Source organism: Mastomys coucha, unplaced genomic scaffold, assembly GCF_008632895.1.
Source record: "Mastomys coucha isolate ucsf_1 unplaced genomic scaffold, UCSF_Mcou_1 pScaffold12, whole genome shotgun sequence".
Classification (NCBI taxonomy): Eukaryota; Metazoa; Chordata; class Mammalia; order Rodentia; family Muridae; genus Mastomys; species Mastomys coucha.
In genome coordinates, this window is record NW_022196894.1 from 93,571,343 (window position 1) to 93,589,843 (window position 18,501).

At 45.2% G+C, this 18,501-nt stretch overlaps 1 protein-coding gene across 6 annotated transcripts in view; it reads right to left on the bottom strand.

Annotated features, from left to right (window-relative positions):
- The window catches only part of Erg (ETS transcription factor ERG), a 231,843-nt gene that overhangs the window by 102,344 nt on the left and 110,998 nt on the right, over nt 1-18,501 (bottom strand). For 4 of the 6 annotated variants that reach the window (XM_031364515.1, XM_031364514.1, XM_031364512.1 and 1 more), the window contains exon 1: nt 5,925-6,066. The exons of 1 other annotated variant lie outside the window; for it this stretch is intronic. In XM_031364515.1, the coding sequence (XP_031220375.1) occupies nt 5,925-5,942 (18 nt within the window). In that variant the 5' untranslated portion in view covers nt 5,943-6,066. Of the gene's footprint in view, nt 1-5,363; nt 5,814-5,924; nt 6,067-18,501 lie in introns of those variants that run through there. One more of the 6 variants, XM_031364511.1, reaches the window with a different exon arrangement.

An 18,501-nucleotide genomic window follows, 5' to 3' on the forward strand; every position in this document is an offset into this window, starting at 1 on the left:
TACAGTGAGAAAGGAGCCCCCCCAAAGACAGTGAGAAAAGAGCTCCCCCCAAGTACAGTGAGAAAGGAGCCCTCCTCCAAGGACAGTGAGAAAGTAGAGTGATTAACCTGCTTCTTCTTCATGCTTCCAGAGCCAGGTCGCTCTGAGCGTCTGAGACATTGTGCCTGTTTATTTAGCACAAGGCCTGCCAGGCAGTTCAGGGTGTCATGGTGTCAAATAGAATCCCAAACTCAATGTCCTTGTAGCTACACGTTTTAACCCATTATGTGTGCCCTTAAACACAAAGTCTAGTTAATTCATCTTATTCCAGTAGGCTCATGAAAGAATAGGACTTGACGATGACTACATTCTTTTGACCTCTTACCTCCTTTCTATAAGGACTTTTAGTTAATATACATTGGGTCGGTATTTGTCGGCCCCTGCAGTTTGCCAGTCTCTACTGACAATGCTAAAGTGTATATGCTATTACTAAGAACAAAGCCCTGCCGCTTCTTAAGCATATAAACACAAACAAACCAGGGTAAGCAGGAAAGGAGAACTGAAACAGAAGGAAGTGTGAGGGACAAAGGGAGACACAGCTCACCTGCAGCCCCTGTCAAGGTCCATGGGGAGCACATGGGTCAAACAGTGTGTAAGTGCAAAAGAGGAAAACACAGGTCGCCCCGACAACAGAGACAGGTTCATACAAAAAGGAACAAGAAGCTGAAAGGAATTCAGATCAAAATGAGGGGAATGAGCTTCCACTCTTCCTGACCATGACAAAATCAAGATCAAATGTCCAAGAAGCTGTGGGCGAGTCAGGGCCTCTAGCAAAAGTCTGTGAAATGGGCCAAATATGTAAATCTGACAAAGATATTAAAGGTACACATTCCTGACAGCCCCAAAGTTTCTCTTCTAAGCAATAAAATACTTTTTTTTTTTAATCAGAGAGAGGATGCATAGCTGTGCCTCTGTGGAAATATGAAGGAAGTTGATTCCTCATGGCACAGCTTCAGTTGAAACTGGAAATATCTATTTTATATGGAATACAAAAGGCACAAAATCATGCCTATTAAAAATTTATAGTGACATGGTGGTGACATATTGTGATAGTATCAGCAACAAAAAGGAGAACAGTTAGCTGTGTAGAAGGACAAAGGGGCACACACAATCAGGTGGACCACTCCATAGGGGTACATACAATCAGGAGGACCACTCCATAGGGGCACATACAATCAGGTGGACCACTCCATAGGGGCACATACAGTCAGGAGGATGACTCCATAGGGGCACATACAATCAGGTGGACCACTCCATAGGGGCACATACAGTCAGGAGAACCACTCCATAGGGGTACATACAATCAGGTGGACAACTCCATAGGGGCACATACAGTCAGGAGGACCACTCCATAGGGGCACATACAGTCAGGAGGACCACTCCATAGGGGCACATACAATCAGGAGGACCACTCCATAGGGGCACATACAGTCAGGAGGATGACTCCACAGGGGCACATACAATCAGGAGGACCACTCCATAGGCCAGCAGCCTCTGTGGCCTGCTGGGATGTGAAGAATCTAGATTGTAACATCTCTGTGTTTTTCTCAGAGTGAAAATATCTTTTCATTCTACACCTATAAATTGTACAAAGCAAAATTATGTTTTCTCCCCTAAAAATTCATGGAGAAAACTAGATAGTGAACGATCCCAGGACCCTTCTTATGCTACCAGGAGGGACACATCATTCAAGCCTCTTGATGTCACTAAATGTAGTCCTGGGTCTCTGAACAGAGGACACGGTGGGCTAACCATGCCACCTAAGCACTCCCTTCACCTGCTGCAAGGGATGCCAATCACCAGCCCCACCTTCCCCCTAGCCTGGAACATTCTGTCACAAGCTTGGAGGCTAGGCCATGACTTCTGGAAGTGACCCTGCTGTTTTCTCTGTCTGTGAAAACATCCAGGCAGAGTCTGTGGCTGCGGGCTTTCCTCCTGAAGCTGGGCTGTGAGAACTATGTAGAGGACAATGAGTGGCATCAGAAAGCATGGCAGTTAATTACGAGGGAGACACAGACCTGAGTCCCAAGCCCGGCACCTACCACTTACTGTGTGCCTGCTATAGGCTCCACAGATGGCTCATGCCAGCACGAGGCCACAGCAGTGTGACACGGCACACTGTCAAGATCATTTGCAAATTTCTGTTGCTGAGCCTACACATTTCAGAGACTCTCTGGGTCTCCACAGAGTCTCCTGAACACTAGAAGCTACATCAATGCCTCTTAGCTGTAGGAAACTCACATAAGTAACGTTGTCATTAAGGCATTAAGAATGGTTGCTTTTCAGGTTTTATTTTATTTTCCATGTATCCTTTTCTAAGAACAAGCACTTGGGAATATGTTTTTAAAGATCAAGGTCTGTGTTTCAGAAGGAAAAATAATAGTGAATTTAAAGGTGATAAATATAGTGAAAAAAATCATTTTGTTCTAGAACATATCTCAGAGTGTGGGAATCCTGCTTTGCATTAAATGACATCCAGATATTCATCGACTTTTGATTCTGTTTGCTGGGATCACGCGTCAGGATGCCTGGTAGGCATAGGTACTTGTGCGCTCACACATGCATGGACAGGCGCAGGCGTGCGCACACATACATACACATACACGCACACACACACAGAGGGAGCAGAGAGAGAGAGGGAGAGAGAGAGAGATTGATTCATCCATGTGCAGAATAACTGTGCTGTATCATAGACGACAGCTCGGATCTCGGAGTGATCCTAAATGCACACAGAAAGTTGCATTGAGAAGCTGTCTTCTCAATGCACTTCGGCTGCAGCAGAAGCGGGGCTGCTCTGTGCTCTGGGATGTGGCAGTTACCAAGAACAACAGCATCCAGCAGCTGGAGTTTCTTCCAGTGTCACAGACTCCCCAACAAAGGAGCAAGAAGGAGGCCATACCTATTCCCCTGATGACATTAGGTAGGCAAGGAAAACAGCTGCAGCAGGCACAGCGATAGCTAAGCCCCAGAATCACAGCCATTACAAGGCCTCGCAGACATTCCCTTTCCCTCATTATCCTCAGTTCAGAGGGTTGTGGGCCTCCTTCGGAACTTTCCAACTGTCCAGAGCCTGCTCGCCTAGGGCCTCCTTAGGAAATTTCCACATCCTGTCTGATTCCTGAACTGCTTCCACCCAAGCTGCTGTTTAAACATGCTGCCTCCATGTCCTTCCACGTACACACACACACACACACACACACACACACACACACACATACACACACACACCACAAACCTACAGACACATATCCACTAATCCATACACACATGTGCAAATGCACAGACCTACAGATACACAGGTACATACACACACACATGCATTTGCACACACGTGTGCATACAAGATTCAACTTTAGAATTAATGCTTGCAGCCTAGGTCCACAGCCTCCTTAAGCTCTTCTGTTCAGCTTTCCCCCCAATATTCTTAAAAGCAGGATGCTGTGTACAGACCTAGGATTCTTTGAGTGCCCAAGGTCAGGAAAATCTTTGGAGGGCTGAATCAAACATGTAACTCAAGTACATAGGGTTACATGGAGGGCAGCAGGCTCCATGGCTAAGCATCTCTCAGTACTGCACTACAAAACCCTCACCGCCATCTTCCAAATGCTCTCAGACAGATGTTGGCTCTGTTGCTCTCCTGGTTTTATTAGAACCTTTGGTCTCATCCTGAAGCCTATGAATGCTCAGAAAGACTATTTCCTAAAGTACCTTTACTTCTCCCAAATAAAACACCATGTTCTCTATCTCAAATTGCCAACGCCAGGCAAGAATACCAGAAAAGTGCCTCATAGGGTTTTAGGCAGAGTGGCTAAAGGCAAGGAGTCCCACACTGAGGTGGTGTGCCAGCTTCACCAGCTCAAAGTGACTGCTAATCAAAAGACTCATTGATTCGTTTACTGAAACACCCAACACTCCAAGCGTATTTCCAATCCAAAAATCTCACTGTGGGGACTGTCTCATAACTCCAGAGGACACTGCCCTGTGCTAATTTGAGGCTTATCCCAGAGTAATTAAAATTGCAGCCAACGGGCCCAAGGCTTCTTTTCCCATGTCACAAACAAAGCCATAAAATCATCTTACTACTTTATCCAGGAAAGCTCACAGAAAGCTGATTTTCAAGTAAGTCACCACTCAAGAGAGAGCAGCTTTAACAAGGGACACTGAGGATTCACTGGAAGTTATTGCTATTGCAGAAAGAGACACACAACACACATGTGACACAGAATTCACCCAGAACAGAGTCCTAAAAAGAGTAATTGTCCCCAAATGTATTCAAAAGATAAAAATGCAATCTGACTTCAAAGACGACTTCTTCACACACGTGGGTCTTAAACGAAACAGTGTAACACATTGGAGAGTTGTCCAAACACATTCCACCTTCTGCAGGGCACTCTCCTCTTTCCATGCCCTTAAAGCATTGATTTGGGGAGTTGGATGAACCTTTGTAAGCTTCTACTCAAGCTATCTAAGATTTACACAGAATATTCTAATTGTTTGAAATACAGATAGAATTAAGAGTGTAGAGCAGAACCCAAAAAGCAGCATTTGAGGTTATAAAAATAAGTCGTTTCTACTCTTTTATCCAAAAGTAGAGTCTATCAGACACAATGTTAAAATTCCCCTCTAGGTCACCATATTGCAGCTGGCCCTATTTCTTGGAGCCAGAGAAAGTAAACTCTCGGATGGCAGCCTTTGGTGTGAGCCTTACCGGATTACAGAATACAGCCTGAGAACCAAAAATTGGATGGAACTCTGAAACCCAGTTTACACGATACATAGAATCAGCTAGTGATGGTTCTCTAATGCTTTGTTTCCATTATGGGCAAACTCCAATCTCATGAGTCTTCAAGCTAAGCAGAACCCTTACTGGACAGATAAGTCACTTGCCATCTCCATGCCACAAAACTAAAGACACAACAAATAAACACACTCTTTGGCTTCCTTTGTCTATACAGACTGCTCGTTTTCCTTATCCCTATGAATGTCGCCAAAGCCCAGTAGCATAGAATGTAGTTTAACAGGCCCACCACCTCCTCCTACAACCAATTCCACGGGTTTCTATATCACCTTCGGCTGTTGGTAGCGACCAGCCTGTGTTTAGTTTTCGACGCGTGACCCGTGCGGCTTTGTCGCCACACTAAACTTTACCAGTAAGCTTTCTTCTAGAAACATTTACAAGAAGACACATAGGCCCACATGCAGCAGAGAAGAGACTGAAAGACCACTGTTTTACAGTCCCACGAACTATACAGCACTGGGGAGAAAGTTTGCAGTGCACAGACAGACAGGTGTTTTATTTGTGATAGACACATAAACCAACACACCCAGATTACCACCATTTGAGTTTTGAGACGCTGAGTCTTCTCCGCATGGAGGTCCCCACAATTCAAGTCAACATTTATCCATCCTGTTACCAACAGCCACCGAGTGTCTCTTCACTTCCAAGGGGATGTGCTGGCACACCTGGTGGTAAGGAGTCCCCGAGAAGCGCATCCAAAGTTCGCCATTGACAAGACCATCTCTTTGACCCTGCCCTCCAACCTCTGTGATTATTGCCCCGTATCAAACCCACATCCAGACACCGTTAGGAACAGGTAAAGAAGCTGAAAATTCAGAGGTGCTCCAAAAAGCCTTCACAAAGGTAATCCACGGCGCTCAACAGTGATTTAGAAACCCCAATTTTTTTCTGAGTTTGAAGTTTTTAAGCCTTGCGGATGGTCTGAGTAGGAAAAAGGAAATTTACTAGGCAGCGCAAAGGAAATCTTGTTGTCCTCTATTGTGGTGGTGGGGGGGGTGTTGCCCAACCCTAACTTATCTGCCTTGATAAAGGAAGCCCAGCACAAGAAGAACAAGATTTTGCAAATGTAGAGGAACCCTCTCCTTACCTTAATAGTGCTGGCCATAATGCAATCAAGTTTATTGATCGTTAATAAATGTTAATAATAATTATTGCTTCTCTCTGACCAGAAAGTAGTTTTGATGAGGTTGTTTAGAGCGGATGAGATTGTGCTAAGTCTGGGAAATGAAGTCAGCCAATGGCAGGAAGAGGTTTCTATTGGTCCTGGCTGCCCAGCCCAAAGAAACAGGATATTTGGGAGTGGAGAGATAAGAGACCCTGAAAACAATGTTGTTTTTCTTGATGATATGCAGCCAGGAGAAGTTTTTTAATTAAAAAAAAAAGGCATCAATTGGCTGAGGCAGGGGCTGTCACAGCAGGTGTGACCTGTGTGACTCTGGATGACAGGCTGCACCAGAGCAGAGCAGGATACAGATGTGATGGGGCTGTGCATGGTTGCACATGGGAGGTGCCTGGGTGCCTGTCCTTTACAGTGTCCCCTCCCCAGTAATGCCACCCAGCCGGGACAAGATGGTCCAAGCCAACTAGGACCTAGTTCATATGGCTGCATGGTCATGTTTTACTGGCCAGCAACCAATAAGCCTCCATTTATTCAAAGTCTCCATAGAATGTTCGAGAACTACTTCAGGAATTCACTTTTCAAACATGTGAAATCATTATTTTCTCCCCAGGAAATTGGTCAAAAATACAGACGCTGTCACTAAAGAAAAAGAAAAATCAGATCAAGACCTTGTTTTCAAACACTTATTAAAGAGGCTGGGGAGATGGCTCAGTCCATAAAGTGTCAACTATGCAAGCATGAGTCCCTGAATACCATCCCCAGAGCCCACAGACAAAAAGCTGGGAGTCATGCACATACCTTTAATTCTGACCCTGGGAAGTCAGAGACAAGCAGGTGTCTAGAGCTCATTAGCTGACCAGCATCAGCCAATCAGCTGGTTTCAGATCACCCTCTGAGGAATAACACCCAGGGTTGACTGGTGGCCTTCATATGCATGTTCACCTAAACAAGCATATATGCCATATACAGACATACATATACACACTACATATGCTTATATGTGTTCATGAGTGCACTCGAGTGCGCGCTCACACACACACACACACACACACACACACACACACCTAGTTTCTGAATTCTAGAACACGTAGACACACCCTTCTGACACCTCCAACACCCATGCTGTGGACCATGGATTACCACAGAACTCTGAACTAAGAGAAGAGGCCAGGAGAAGTTCTCATAAGTGCATAAAAGCCAAGCTGCAAGTTCAGGGCTACAGCTCTGCTTTCCCCTGAAGGAAGCTGAACTGACACAGGCATGAACATTCCTTTACAGGATCTCAGGCCTTTAATTACTCATTTTCAGGAAATTACTTGGTCTGTGGAAGAAACAACAGTTTGCTTTGAATTGAACCACATGAAGCTGGACTCATGGGGACCAGTCACTTGGTCTCATGGGACCCAAAGGAGCACAATGGACCAGAGCCTGAGTCATGGACAATCCTTGGTTACTGCGTAGACAGGCAGTGAACCAAATTCATTCAGACTTTGAGCCAGCTCTGCCTAGATTCCATATACCAAGCAGCTCCTTTCTCTTGTCTGCCCCTGGTCCACCTCCACCCCTTATGTTACAATACACGAAAGAGGAGAAAAGAGAGGAAAAGCAGATGGAAGACCTGGGGTGGAGCCTGTGGACCCCTGCCCCCACCTGCCTAGCACACAGTCAGGGGCTATGGGTTCAAACCCCAGCAGTTCAAAAGGGGGAAGGGGAGGAGGAGGAAAGGACCAGGGAGAGGAGGAGGAGATGGGGACCAGGAGAGGGAAGCTAAAAGGCAAGAAAGAAAAATACATAAGAATGCTAATTCCCAGTAAAAGCTTTGTAAGCTGATGGGTTCTCAGGGCCTGTGCTTTGAGAGAATGTTGATTTCAGGCTCTTTTCATCTCAGGACAATGAACAAGATGTCAGGCTGATTAAAACTGTGTTTCCCCTAAAATGTTCAAAGTTCTGAATTGTTTATCCCGGCAGCTTCCTACAAGCCCTGAGGGGGTGGGGGTGGGGCGGGGAACAAAGTAATGAAAGTCCCAAGAGCCACACTGTGTGCTTGGTTTTGTTTTGTTTTCTCCTCAGAGTAGATCCATCTGAAAAGTTCACTGCTGCCCTTCAGTAACCGGATCCACTGTGTGGATTTTCCAGGTGTAGGTTTTTACTTCATTGCAATAAAACAGTCCCAGTCTCACCAGGACTCTGATCTTGTCCTGTAGCCCAGGTAGCACTCTCCTTATGGAGCTTTAACACCTGCCATGATCTGCCAAATGTCCCAAGTCATGCCTGATTCTTTCACAGTAGCACCCTCATTTTCTCATTAATTCACAGAGAACCTTGGCCAAGGGCAGCAGAGCTCTGCAAACGAAACAGAGCCAGGGTGGAAAGAATAAACGGAGCACCTTGTAATGGCACAACAGCACAGTCATGGCTTCCACATTAATTATCCCTACATCAGTCATCTATAAAATGGAATATCCATCACCGTCAAGAATATGGTAGAAATGGGAGAGGTGCCTTAGTTCAGCACCCTCTGCCCAAGCATGAGAACCAATCCATGTAAAGAACCAGGGATGGCCATGCCCACCTGTAAATTCAGCACTGAGGATCTTCAGTATCTCACAGAAAAATGGTGAGTTCCAGGTTCATTGAGAGACTCCATCTAAGTGGATAATAAGAGCAACAGAGGAGACCACCACACACATGTATGTATGCACAAACTCATAGACAAAAGGAAAATTGTGTAGCACATGAATACTCGCTTAGTGATATGGAAGACTGTTGCCTGGGTAAGCTAAAAATCACCATGGAAATTTTTCACAGACAGAAGATGAAAACAGAAATAGCAGCAAGCTATGGCAAGGCGTGTCACAATGCCAAAGTGGAGAATCTTAGTTTCGTTTATATTTTCAAGACACTTGCAATATGCATGTTATACTTTTCTATTAACATGAGTAAGTAATACACAAGTTGCTGTTTTACAAATATCTAGAAACACAGGTAAACATGCAGCACACCAGACCCTGTGCACTCATAATCTAAGACATGCAACTTATGCTTCTGGTCGCCAGAACACAGGTCTCTGTGTGCTCATAACCTAGTCCTTCCAGGGCTGGAGAGATGGCCCAGTGCTTCAGAGCACTTGCTCCTCTCGCAGAAAAACTGAATAGGGTTCCACACACCTGTGTCAGTGGCTGGCAACTGCATCTAACTCCAGTTCAAGAAATTTGACATCCTCTTCTGGCCTCCTGGGGCACCTGCACCCCCCCCTCTCTCTCTCTCACACACACACACACACACACACACACACACACATACACACACACACACACAAGTATGTATTTTTAAATGTCTACGCAAACACAAAAATCACTCTTTTATAGAAATCTAATTTTAGTAAAAAAAAAAAAAGTACAGAAGGCACTCTTATGGTGTCCATGAGTCTGACGGTTCATCCTGTTGGTATTAATAACACATATTTCTCACACCAGAAATTCCAGCGGGTACTGACAAAGTCAGGATGACTGGGCTCTGACCCACCGCTCATCTTAGCATTCAGGAAGCCCATGTCAAGCTAGTCAAAGAACACACACACACACACACACACACACACACACACACACCTGCAAAGCCTGGAACTCACCCATGAAAGAAATACAGGCTTTTTAAGGTCAAAAGAAATGTTGTACATTGTTTCTTGGCTGACACATGAATCTTAAGTGCATACTGTTTGGATTATCCACAAGAACCCTGTACGAAGGATGTCCCAAGGATGTTTGCCAGGGACGTGCCTGAGATTAGAGATAAGAATCAGCCATCTGGAGCTGTCCCCACAATGGAAAACTCTGCCACATTGTGGAACTTTCCCATCTCCATCACAGAGAGGATTTGCTTGAGAACAGGGCAGGGTGTTAAGATGCTGTCAGCTTCCAGGTCTCCCATTCATCAGTGGCTAAAGACTCTTTCTATTTATAGTGTACTCCATACTTAGATTTTATCCTGCTGGGCAAAATTCTGTATGAGTATATTTGAATGTGTATGTGAACTTGTGTCTATGTATATGTGTATATATATTGTGTGTGTATGTGTGTATTTGCATGTCTTTGTGTGTATATGTCTGTCTGTGTATATCTGTATATATATGCCTCTCTGTGTGCATGAGTGTATGTGTGTGAATGTCCAGATGTCTGTCTGTGTGTATGTGTATGTATATAAATGTGTGTCTATGCATGTATCTATGTATATGTATGTGTATATATGTTATATATGTGTGTGTGTGTGTATGTGTGCATGTGTGTGCATGTGTCTACAAGTGTATCTTGTGTCTGTACTTGCCATACCCTCCAGCAGGTCATTAAGAAACAATCAGATTACCATGTAAGTAACTAGTGCTTAACATGTTCCTGGAGTGTAAATACAGTCTTGAGCCTCTTGATTGATCTGAACTAATTTAAAGCAAGGAAATTGTTATCACACACTAAATCAACACCCATACTGCAATTTTCTTCACTGTGAAGCAGACATCAGCTCAGCTCTGTGGGTCCCAGTGAAGCAACAATTCCAATACGCATGATGTTCTCAGGTTGTGCTAACGCAGCTCACCGTCATCCCTGATGCGTGGGTAGCCCAGCTCACTGTCATCCCTGATGCGTGCATGGTAACCATTCTCAGGTTGTGCTAACGCAGCTCACCGTCATCCCTGATGCGTGGATGGTAACCACTCAGCTCACTGTCATCCCTGATGCGTGGATGGTAACCATTCTCAGGTTGTGCTAACGCAGCTCACCGTCATCCCTGATGCATGGATGGTAACCACTCAGCTCACCGTCATCCCTGATGCGTGGATGGTAACCACTCAGCTCACCGTCATCCCTGATGCGTGAATGGTAACCACTCAGCTCACTGTCATCCCTGATGCGTGAGATAGTAACCACTCAGGTAAAGGCTAAGGAAGACATACAGACATACTTATTCTGGCACAACAGTTTAGCTAGAAGCAACTTTTAAACATCCTAATTGCATGACTACGCCACTATAAAAAAAAGATCTTGGACACAGGATTAGGTGTATGTGAGCACAAGTGTTTATTTAGAAACCCTGTTTTGCTGCTAGTCACCTTGGGGCTCGTTCTGCAAAGGACACACCGTCAAGGATGCGCAGAGGCACTGGCCACACTTGTAGGGACTTGGAGGCAGCTACACCCTCCTCGGCCTCAGTCTCCCATCACGGTACTGTGCTTACCAGCACCTTCACCATGCCACGATATCATCTTAGGCTGCTGAGATTAACTCCAGTTTTTATCACTATTCAGAACCTTAAACAATTTTTAAAATTGTATTTGTCTCCCTTCTATGATAGTAGGTAACATTTTATTGTAATAAACCGATCTATAAACTGCTTCTTTGAGGGCCAGGGAAATGGTTCTGAGGGTAACAGCACCTGGTGAGAGGCCTGGGCAGCCTGAGTACTCACCTCAGGAACCCAAGTAAAAGTGGGAAGAAGAGAATCCAATCCACAAAGTTGTCCTCTGACTTCCACAAGTACATACACGTGCCTCCAAATGTGCCCCTACCTCCATCCCCACACACAAATGAATAAAAATTTTAGACCCAAATTATTTGTAATAACAAAAATAGAGATAACATCTTAATGACAAGCAATGGCTCAATGATGCAATGATGTCCCTCACTCCATGGACATTTGGAGGCAGCCATGTGCAAGAGTAGCTCCTCCTCTTTGCTTCTTTAAATGACTGAGGTGGTCTTGCTTTGTCTTGACCTCAGTCAAGTTAATTTGGTTCATCATTTGCTAATACATGTCTATCACCAGTGGAATCAAAGATGAAGCTTAGCAGTTGCCATTAATTCATTTCCATTTTCTCACACCTCACCAAGCAACCCACAAACTTAAGGGACTCAGAGGCCAGGCTTGGAGTCACTGTAGCAGCTGCTCTGGCCCCCGAAGGCTGCATGCTACCTCTTTGCATGTGCCCTATCACTTCCCACTGCACAGAGGCTAGGCCCCAACGTGCAGCTGAAATCCATGTAGGCTGTTTCTCTTCCAGTTAACCCAGATGACAATCTGCTTCTGTGACAGGATCTCATAGTGAACCTGGGCCCCAGAGATTAGCCTGGGTTTTTGGGCTGAGCCCCAGTGATCCTCCACTTTCCTCCCAGACCACCACCCATCATAGTGGACACTACTATGGATGGCTTCTAATGTAAATGCTGGAGACTAGAAATCATGAGCCTCTGAGCCATTTTTATCCACTTTACTAATGGAGCCATCTTCCCAGCCCCTTTCTATTTATTATACCAGGAATTAAAATCCAAGATAAGAAAAAAGCCACACTTTCCCCACATTTCATGTCCCTGGTAGATAATATTCTAGCCTTCATTTATAGTTGTAAGGACAGCCCTATGTGGAGAGTCCTGTCTCAGGAGAGGCTCTTCTATCAGCTCCTCAGAAGCTGGAGCCTTAGGAAAGGGCTTCTCTTTAAACTGCTGGAATCTTGGACACTAGAGGGCACTACATGTCCCTCTAAAAGGTCCAAAAGAGCAAACAATATGTCTGCCTAGGGCTTGTCTTGAAATTCCTGGAATAATTCTTATTATCCCACAAAGCTGTCTTGGTTTTACTCACCAACAAGAAAACCCAACATTCATCACGTTTAAGAAAGAAAAACTTTGAATCAGCATATTGTTTCCAGATCATAAGGGAGTACATCCGAGCAGCAGGCACAAATGCACATCTGCCTGTGACAGACTGGCCCCTGGGCACTGCATGCCGGCTCTGCCTGGGCACTGCATGCCGGCTCTGCCTGGGCACTGCATGCTGGCTCTGCCTGGGCACTGCATGCCGGCTCACTGGCCCCTGGGCACTGCATGCCGGCTATGCCTGGGCATTCTCTAGCACTATGGTGAGTATGAGCCCTTAGATGGGTATACCTCACCATAATTCAGATGCGGCTGTAATTAGCCAGAGGTGAGCCACATCAGCGGCACGTTACAGCGTCTTTCTCCTCTACATGAGACACTTACCTAATCTCCAACCTCAGGTAGCTCTTCACACAGCTGAAAGACATAGGATTGTACCATAATATGTTCAGTGTAAAAAGTAAATGTTCTTCCTCACATCTATATGTTAAAATAAAAAAAAGCCCTGTAATATTGTGGGTTATGCTTACAATGCTCCCTCTATACAATGTTATTATACTTCCACACACATATATAGAGAGATGGTAAATGAAGTTTTAAAACTTAAAACTAAACATAATCTAGATATGGAGTCACACTATAATCCCAGAACTCAGGAGACGAAGACAAGAAGAGCAAAGATTTAAAGTCAGCCTCAGCTATACAGTAAATCTGCGATCAGCCTAGGCTCCACGAGAGCGTTTCAAATCATGAAACAAAACAACATTTTATAAGCAACTAAATGTGTTAGTCTTCCTGAAAATAATTTTAATGCACAATCTCACTGACTCTGAGGTCAGCGAAACACTCGGCAGTGTCCTTCAAACATGAGGGGACCTCTGCGACTTACCCTGTCTTCATTTGTACCTAAAATAAGCAGAGCGTTTTCATTTCTGCTCCTATTTGAGCTTATATATCATGAGCTGGTGAGGTTAGTGGGTGAGGGCTGTTTGCCTGGGTCTAGGCTGTGGGTGTGTGAGTGTGGACAGGCTCTGACCAGCTGCTAAGAGACCCAGATGTGATTCTTACCACATGCTTCTGGTCCCAGATGCCAGTAGAGCCCAGGGGTGCTTTCTATGCTTAGAGCGGGGCAGCTAAGGCAGAGATTCATTCTCACTGCTGTCACTGTGACAGGGAAACACACATGGCTCTTGAGTGTGAACAGCATCACATGATGGATACGGCCTGGGCCTTACAGCCAAGTGTCGCAGCAGCCTGAAGAAGTATGGCTACCAAGGCACAGAGTCAAATACACATCAGGAACAGAAAGGCCCCGCCCCATCATCCCCCAACAGCCTTCTCCATCTGGAGTGTTCAGTTGCAAACCTCCAGATGTTGGGTCATTCTGGAGGGGGCTTTTTTGAGCAACTACTCTGATCAAGGCATTTGGAAGTGAGAATTTTTGATGTACTCTGAGGACTTCCAACTCTCTATCACATGATGTCCCCCCCTCAGTGTCCAAACCACACCCAGCTGCAAGTGGACATGTAACATGCATGACATGACACACATATGTGCACAGTCCCCTACTTCTAAGAGCATGCTCAGCTACACTCTTGGTATCAAGGATGGTTTCACATGTCCTTACAGACCAGGAACATGGAGCACTCAATGCATTTCTAGGCACTAACCATATCACCATGGCAACTGCATTTCCTAAAATGGTCCATCTCAAATCCTTCTGAAAGCTGGCATCAATTTTGCTCCATTAAATAGTGGTAACTGCCTCCTTCCCATCCCCTCAGGCCTCTGACAAAGGTTCAGTTATCAGACTTTCAAAGCTACCTCTGCCTGTTTCCTTGGCAACTTCAGCCTCCATAGGAAGAAAAAGGCCTACTTTGTAGAGATGGGGAAGGGTGTTCTTATCATTATCCCTGAGTGACAGCTGACACCAGATCCCAGAGCTAAGTGACGATGGCCTCTAGAGGACTCCAGCCTCAAATGCCACTTGACTGCAAATCTCTGCAAGATGATGGGTAAAGACTTCCTCTCCAGAATCAGTCCTTGAAGAAGATAAAACATGAAGTGATAGTTGTAGTCTAGAATGATTTATTGAAGCCTTGGGTGCCTGGAACACCCTGAGACAAAGTCTTGCTTGAACAAGACGTTTGTAACAAGAGTGTTGCCGCAGAAGGAGCCTTCCTATGAGATTATCCATCAGACTATCAGTCTTTATTGGCATTAGCTACACGTTAAGCATTGGATCAGGCTGTTCTGAAGGTGCTGCAGGTACCAAAAGCAAGGGAAATGTTGTTCTAAAAACAGAGTGAAAACTTGCCTATCAGTTGGAGAGAAAATATGTCAAAGTCATAGTGGCATTTGTACTCCAGGGGAAGGAGACAAGTGACAGTCATTGATTCTTCTCATTCCACAGCTATCCATCAATGACACAGGCACCCCAGGGCTATACCCTCATGTCCTCATGCCTCACCGGGGCCAGCAGCTCTCCTGGACCTGGGTTGCTGGTAGCTCATCCTCTAGAAACATCCTTCCTATTGATATCAGGTCACCTCCCCAAAGAGAGGTGAGAAACTCTCATGCCCCTTCCCTCAGCATCCACAGAGGCAGGGAGGGATGCCTGAGAAGGCCTGATGACCCATTGCCCTGGATTGGTATACGGATGACCCATTGCCCTGGATTAGTATACGGATGACCCATTGCCCTGGATTAGTATACGGATGACCCATTGCCCTGGATTAGTATACGGAAGAGCTCCAATGTGTGCCATTTTTCTGAAACACCGGGGACTCTTTTTTTCGTGGCCTCTAAGGTTTCCATGGTGTTGTGGGGCTCCACCAAAAAAAAACCAAAAAACAAAAAACAAAAAACAAAAAAAACCCTAGACTACATTAAGAGGCATCTGGAGGAATCTAATGACTGGTCTGGCTTCACTGTGGCCAAAGGTAGTGTGCTTGGCTATACACAGCCGTTCCCCATTTCATGAAACCTAGCAATTGTAAGAAAGAGTCTAACCAAACTGGAAGTTTCCTGAAAGACAAACTGTCTTTTGTTTTTCCTTGAGCAAGTTTGTCCAGCTGGCCTAGAACTCTTGAACTTAAGTGAACATCGGGCTCTCAAGCAGCCCTCACTATGGATGCCTGCCACCTCGGGGCCCAGCTCAAGGCTACACTAACAAGCTGGTGAAGCAAAGCAGTAAGGCTCTGATTTCAGACAGCTGGGTAGGATACTCAAATCTCAGCTCCCAGGCTGAGCCAGGGTTTGAAAGGCTTGGTTCCATGGGACTCCAAGCCACTTTCATGGGGACTGGAAAGTGTTACTTCTCCCCCATGTGCCACTCTGGTGTGGACTGCTCGCTCGCACAAGGAACTCTTGTTATATATTTTTTTAAATAATAGCCAGAAAACGGGGAAGTTCACAAAGAAATTTTGCAACTGCCTCTCTTTACGTGACCCTTAACCTAGGAGATTTTTGCCTAATCTGTAAATCGGAGTTAAAAGTATTTCTACACTTTCGGAGTAGGGGCCCTTTGTCCCCATAGGAACGGAGAGACTATTAACAATGAGGCCATGCATGCACAACACTCCTTTGTCGGTGAGTGCAAACCAAAACCAGATGTGGAGGACCAGCCGCTACCTTGGAGTGACCCAGGGAGGCTCAGGCTAATCCAGCCGTTCTTAATAACTCGAAACTGCCGGCCTTAAACCATCTAATTTTTTCTCGCTCTTACAGATGCAAACAAGAATCGACAGCCCACATTGGAATCCATTTCCCTCTGGCCACATACAGATAAATTCTGTCTGATAAGAGCAGAATCAAGGCCCTTTCCAGGAAGCTGTGTCACCATCAGGCGATGGGGGGGGGCAGTAATTATCACCTTTAATGGACCAACATTTGGAAGAAGCTACACTGAAAATCAGACGCCCTTGTCCTGACCTCCCCCCCCCAACCCCCGACAGTGTTCCTTGGATGTATGTGAATGTGAGAAAACACTGGGTCTCCCTTAAGGCTCTAATGAGTCTAGGATGTTTCTCTGGCAATGAAACTACTTAATTTGCAATCATTTTCCCCAATTTCAGTAGAATAAACATAAGCGAAAGAGAAGAGCCAATGCATTTAGAAATGGCTCAAGATTTCTGAAATGATGAAATCAAATAGAATCAATTTTTAACATTCTGTCAATATCACAATTATTTACAAAAATGAAATCAAGTGGGAAATTACTTTACATACTAGGTATTATGTTTTACCTTAGACTCATGTAAAATACAGACAAATATACAAGCAAGCACTGTTTTTTCCCTTTTAAGAATTTATTGTTAGTATACACATGTATGGGGACTGGAAGACGGCTCTGTGGACTTGGTTGTCTCCTTCTGGCTTCACACAAGTCCAAAGGACCAACCTGGGTTACCTTAGGCACAGCAAGCACCCTTAAGTTGATCCATCTTATAAGACTCTGATTGGGTTTTGATGCCCCAAAATATAGCAATCACACAGACAACAATGCATATGCGGCTTCCTATTCCTACATGGAAACTAGGTATGTGTGTGTGTGTGATGGGTAAGACACAGCCATGTTATCCTATGTAGATGTGTGTGTGTGTGTGTGTGCCTGTGTGTGTGGTGGGTAAGACACAGCCATGTTATCCTATGTAGATGTGTGTGTGTGTGTGCCTGTGTGTGTGTGATGGGTAAGACACAGGCATGTTATCCTTTGTAGATGTGTGTGTGTGTATGTGTGTGATGGGTAAGACACAGCCATGTTATCCTATGTAGATGTGTGTGCACGTATGTGTGTGTGTGTTTGTGTGTGTGTATGTGTGATGGTTAAGAGAAAACCACATTATCCAATATAGATATGTGCCTTATGTGTGTACCTGTGTGTACATATGTGTGTATGTACGTGTGTGTGATGATTAAGAGACAGCCATGTTATCCTATGTAGATGTGTGCATGTGTGTGTATGCGTGTGTGTGATGGCTAAGAGACAGCCACGTTATCTAATGTAGATGTGTGTGTGAGCATGTGCTTGTTCGTGTGCATGAGCGTGTTTTCCTGTTCATCAAATCAAGCATGAGTAGTGAGGTAAAAGCCTGCCATGGTTTCCTGTCTCTCAGAACAACTAATTCTACTTCTCAGAACTGGGTAAGATTCTTTCCAGTCTGTAGTGAGAGGTTTCACAGTCTCAAGTTATAAAACTGGTTCAGATTATAAAACATGGGATTACAAAACTGGTTAAGAAGAAACACCAGGCCTATCCCTCACGACCACCACAGGACCTCAGCATCCCATACTCAGCATTTGCCCAGGATCATGTTGTGGGGACTCTGTGATGTGTGCCAATGCTGCCAGTTCTTGGCTTCTACTTACAGGAGAGCAGTCATACATCCTGTATTCGGTTACAACAACCAAAACTGTCCTTAGACATTGCCAAGAATCTCTGGTGGTGGAGGCAAGGCTGTCCTGGGAGATATGCACAGGCACAGAGTGATCGGATTTAGTTTCATAATACCACCAGGTATGTCAGAGGTGAAAAGTTGGTGGGGGCTGCAAAGAGGACAGATGTGGGGGTGTTGCAAGGGGTGTGGGGGTGAGGGAGTGAGTAGGCATGGGGGATGGGGGACATGAGGATGTGGGTTTATAGATGTTAGCACATGTGTATGAAGAAAAAGGTGTGAAGTAGGGGAAGTAAGTGTGGGGTGTATGGGTGGAGGGAAGGCTATGGGAGGGGTTGTGAGTGAGGAGATATGGATGCGTGTAGGTGTGTTTGTGTGAGGAAGTATGAAGGGTGTGAATACTCTATACATGCACAGACACACACAGACACACACGCACACACACAGATACAAACACACACACACACACACAGATACAAACACACACACACACACACACGCACACAC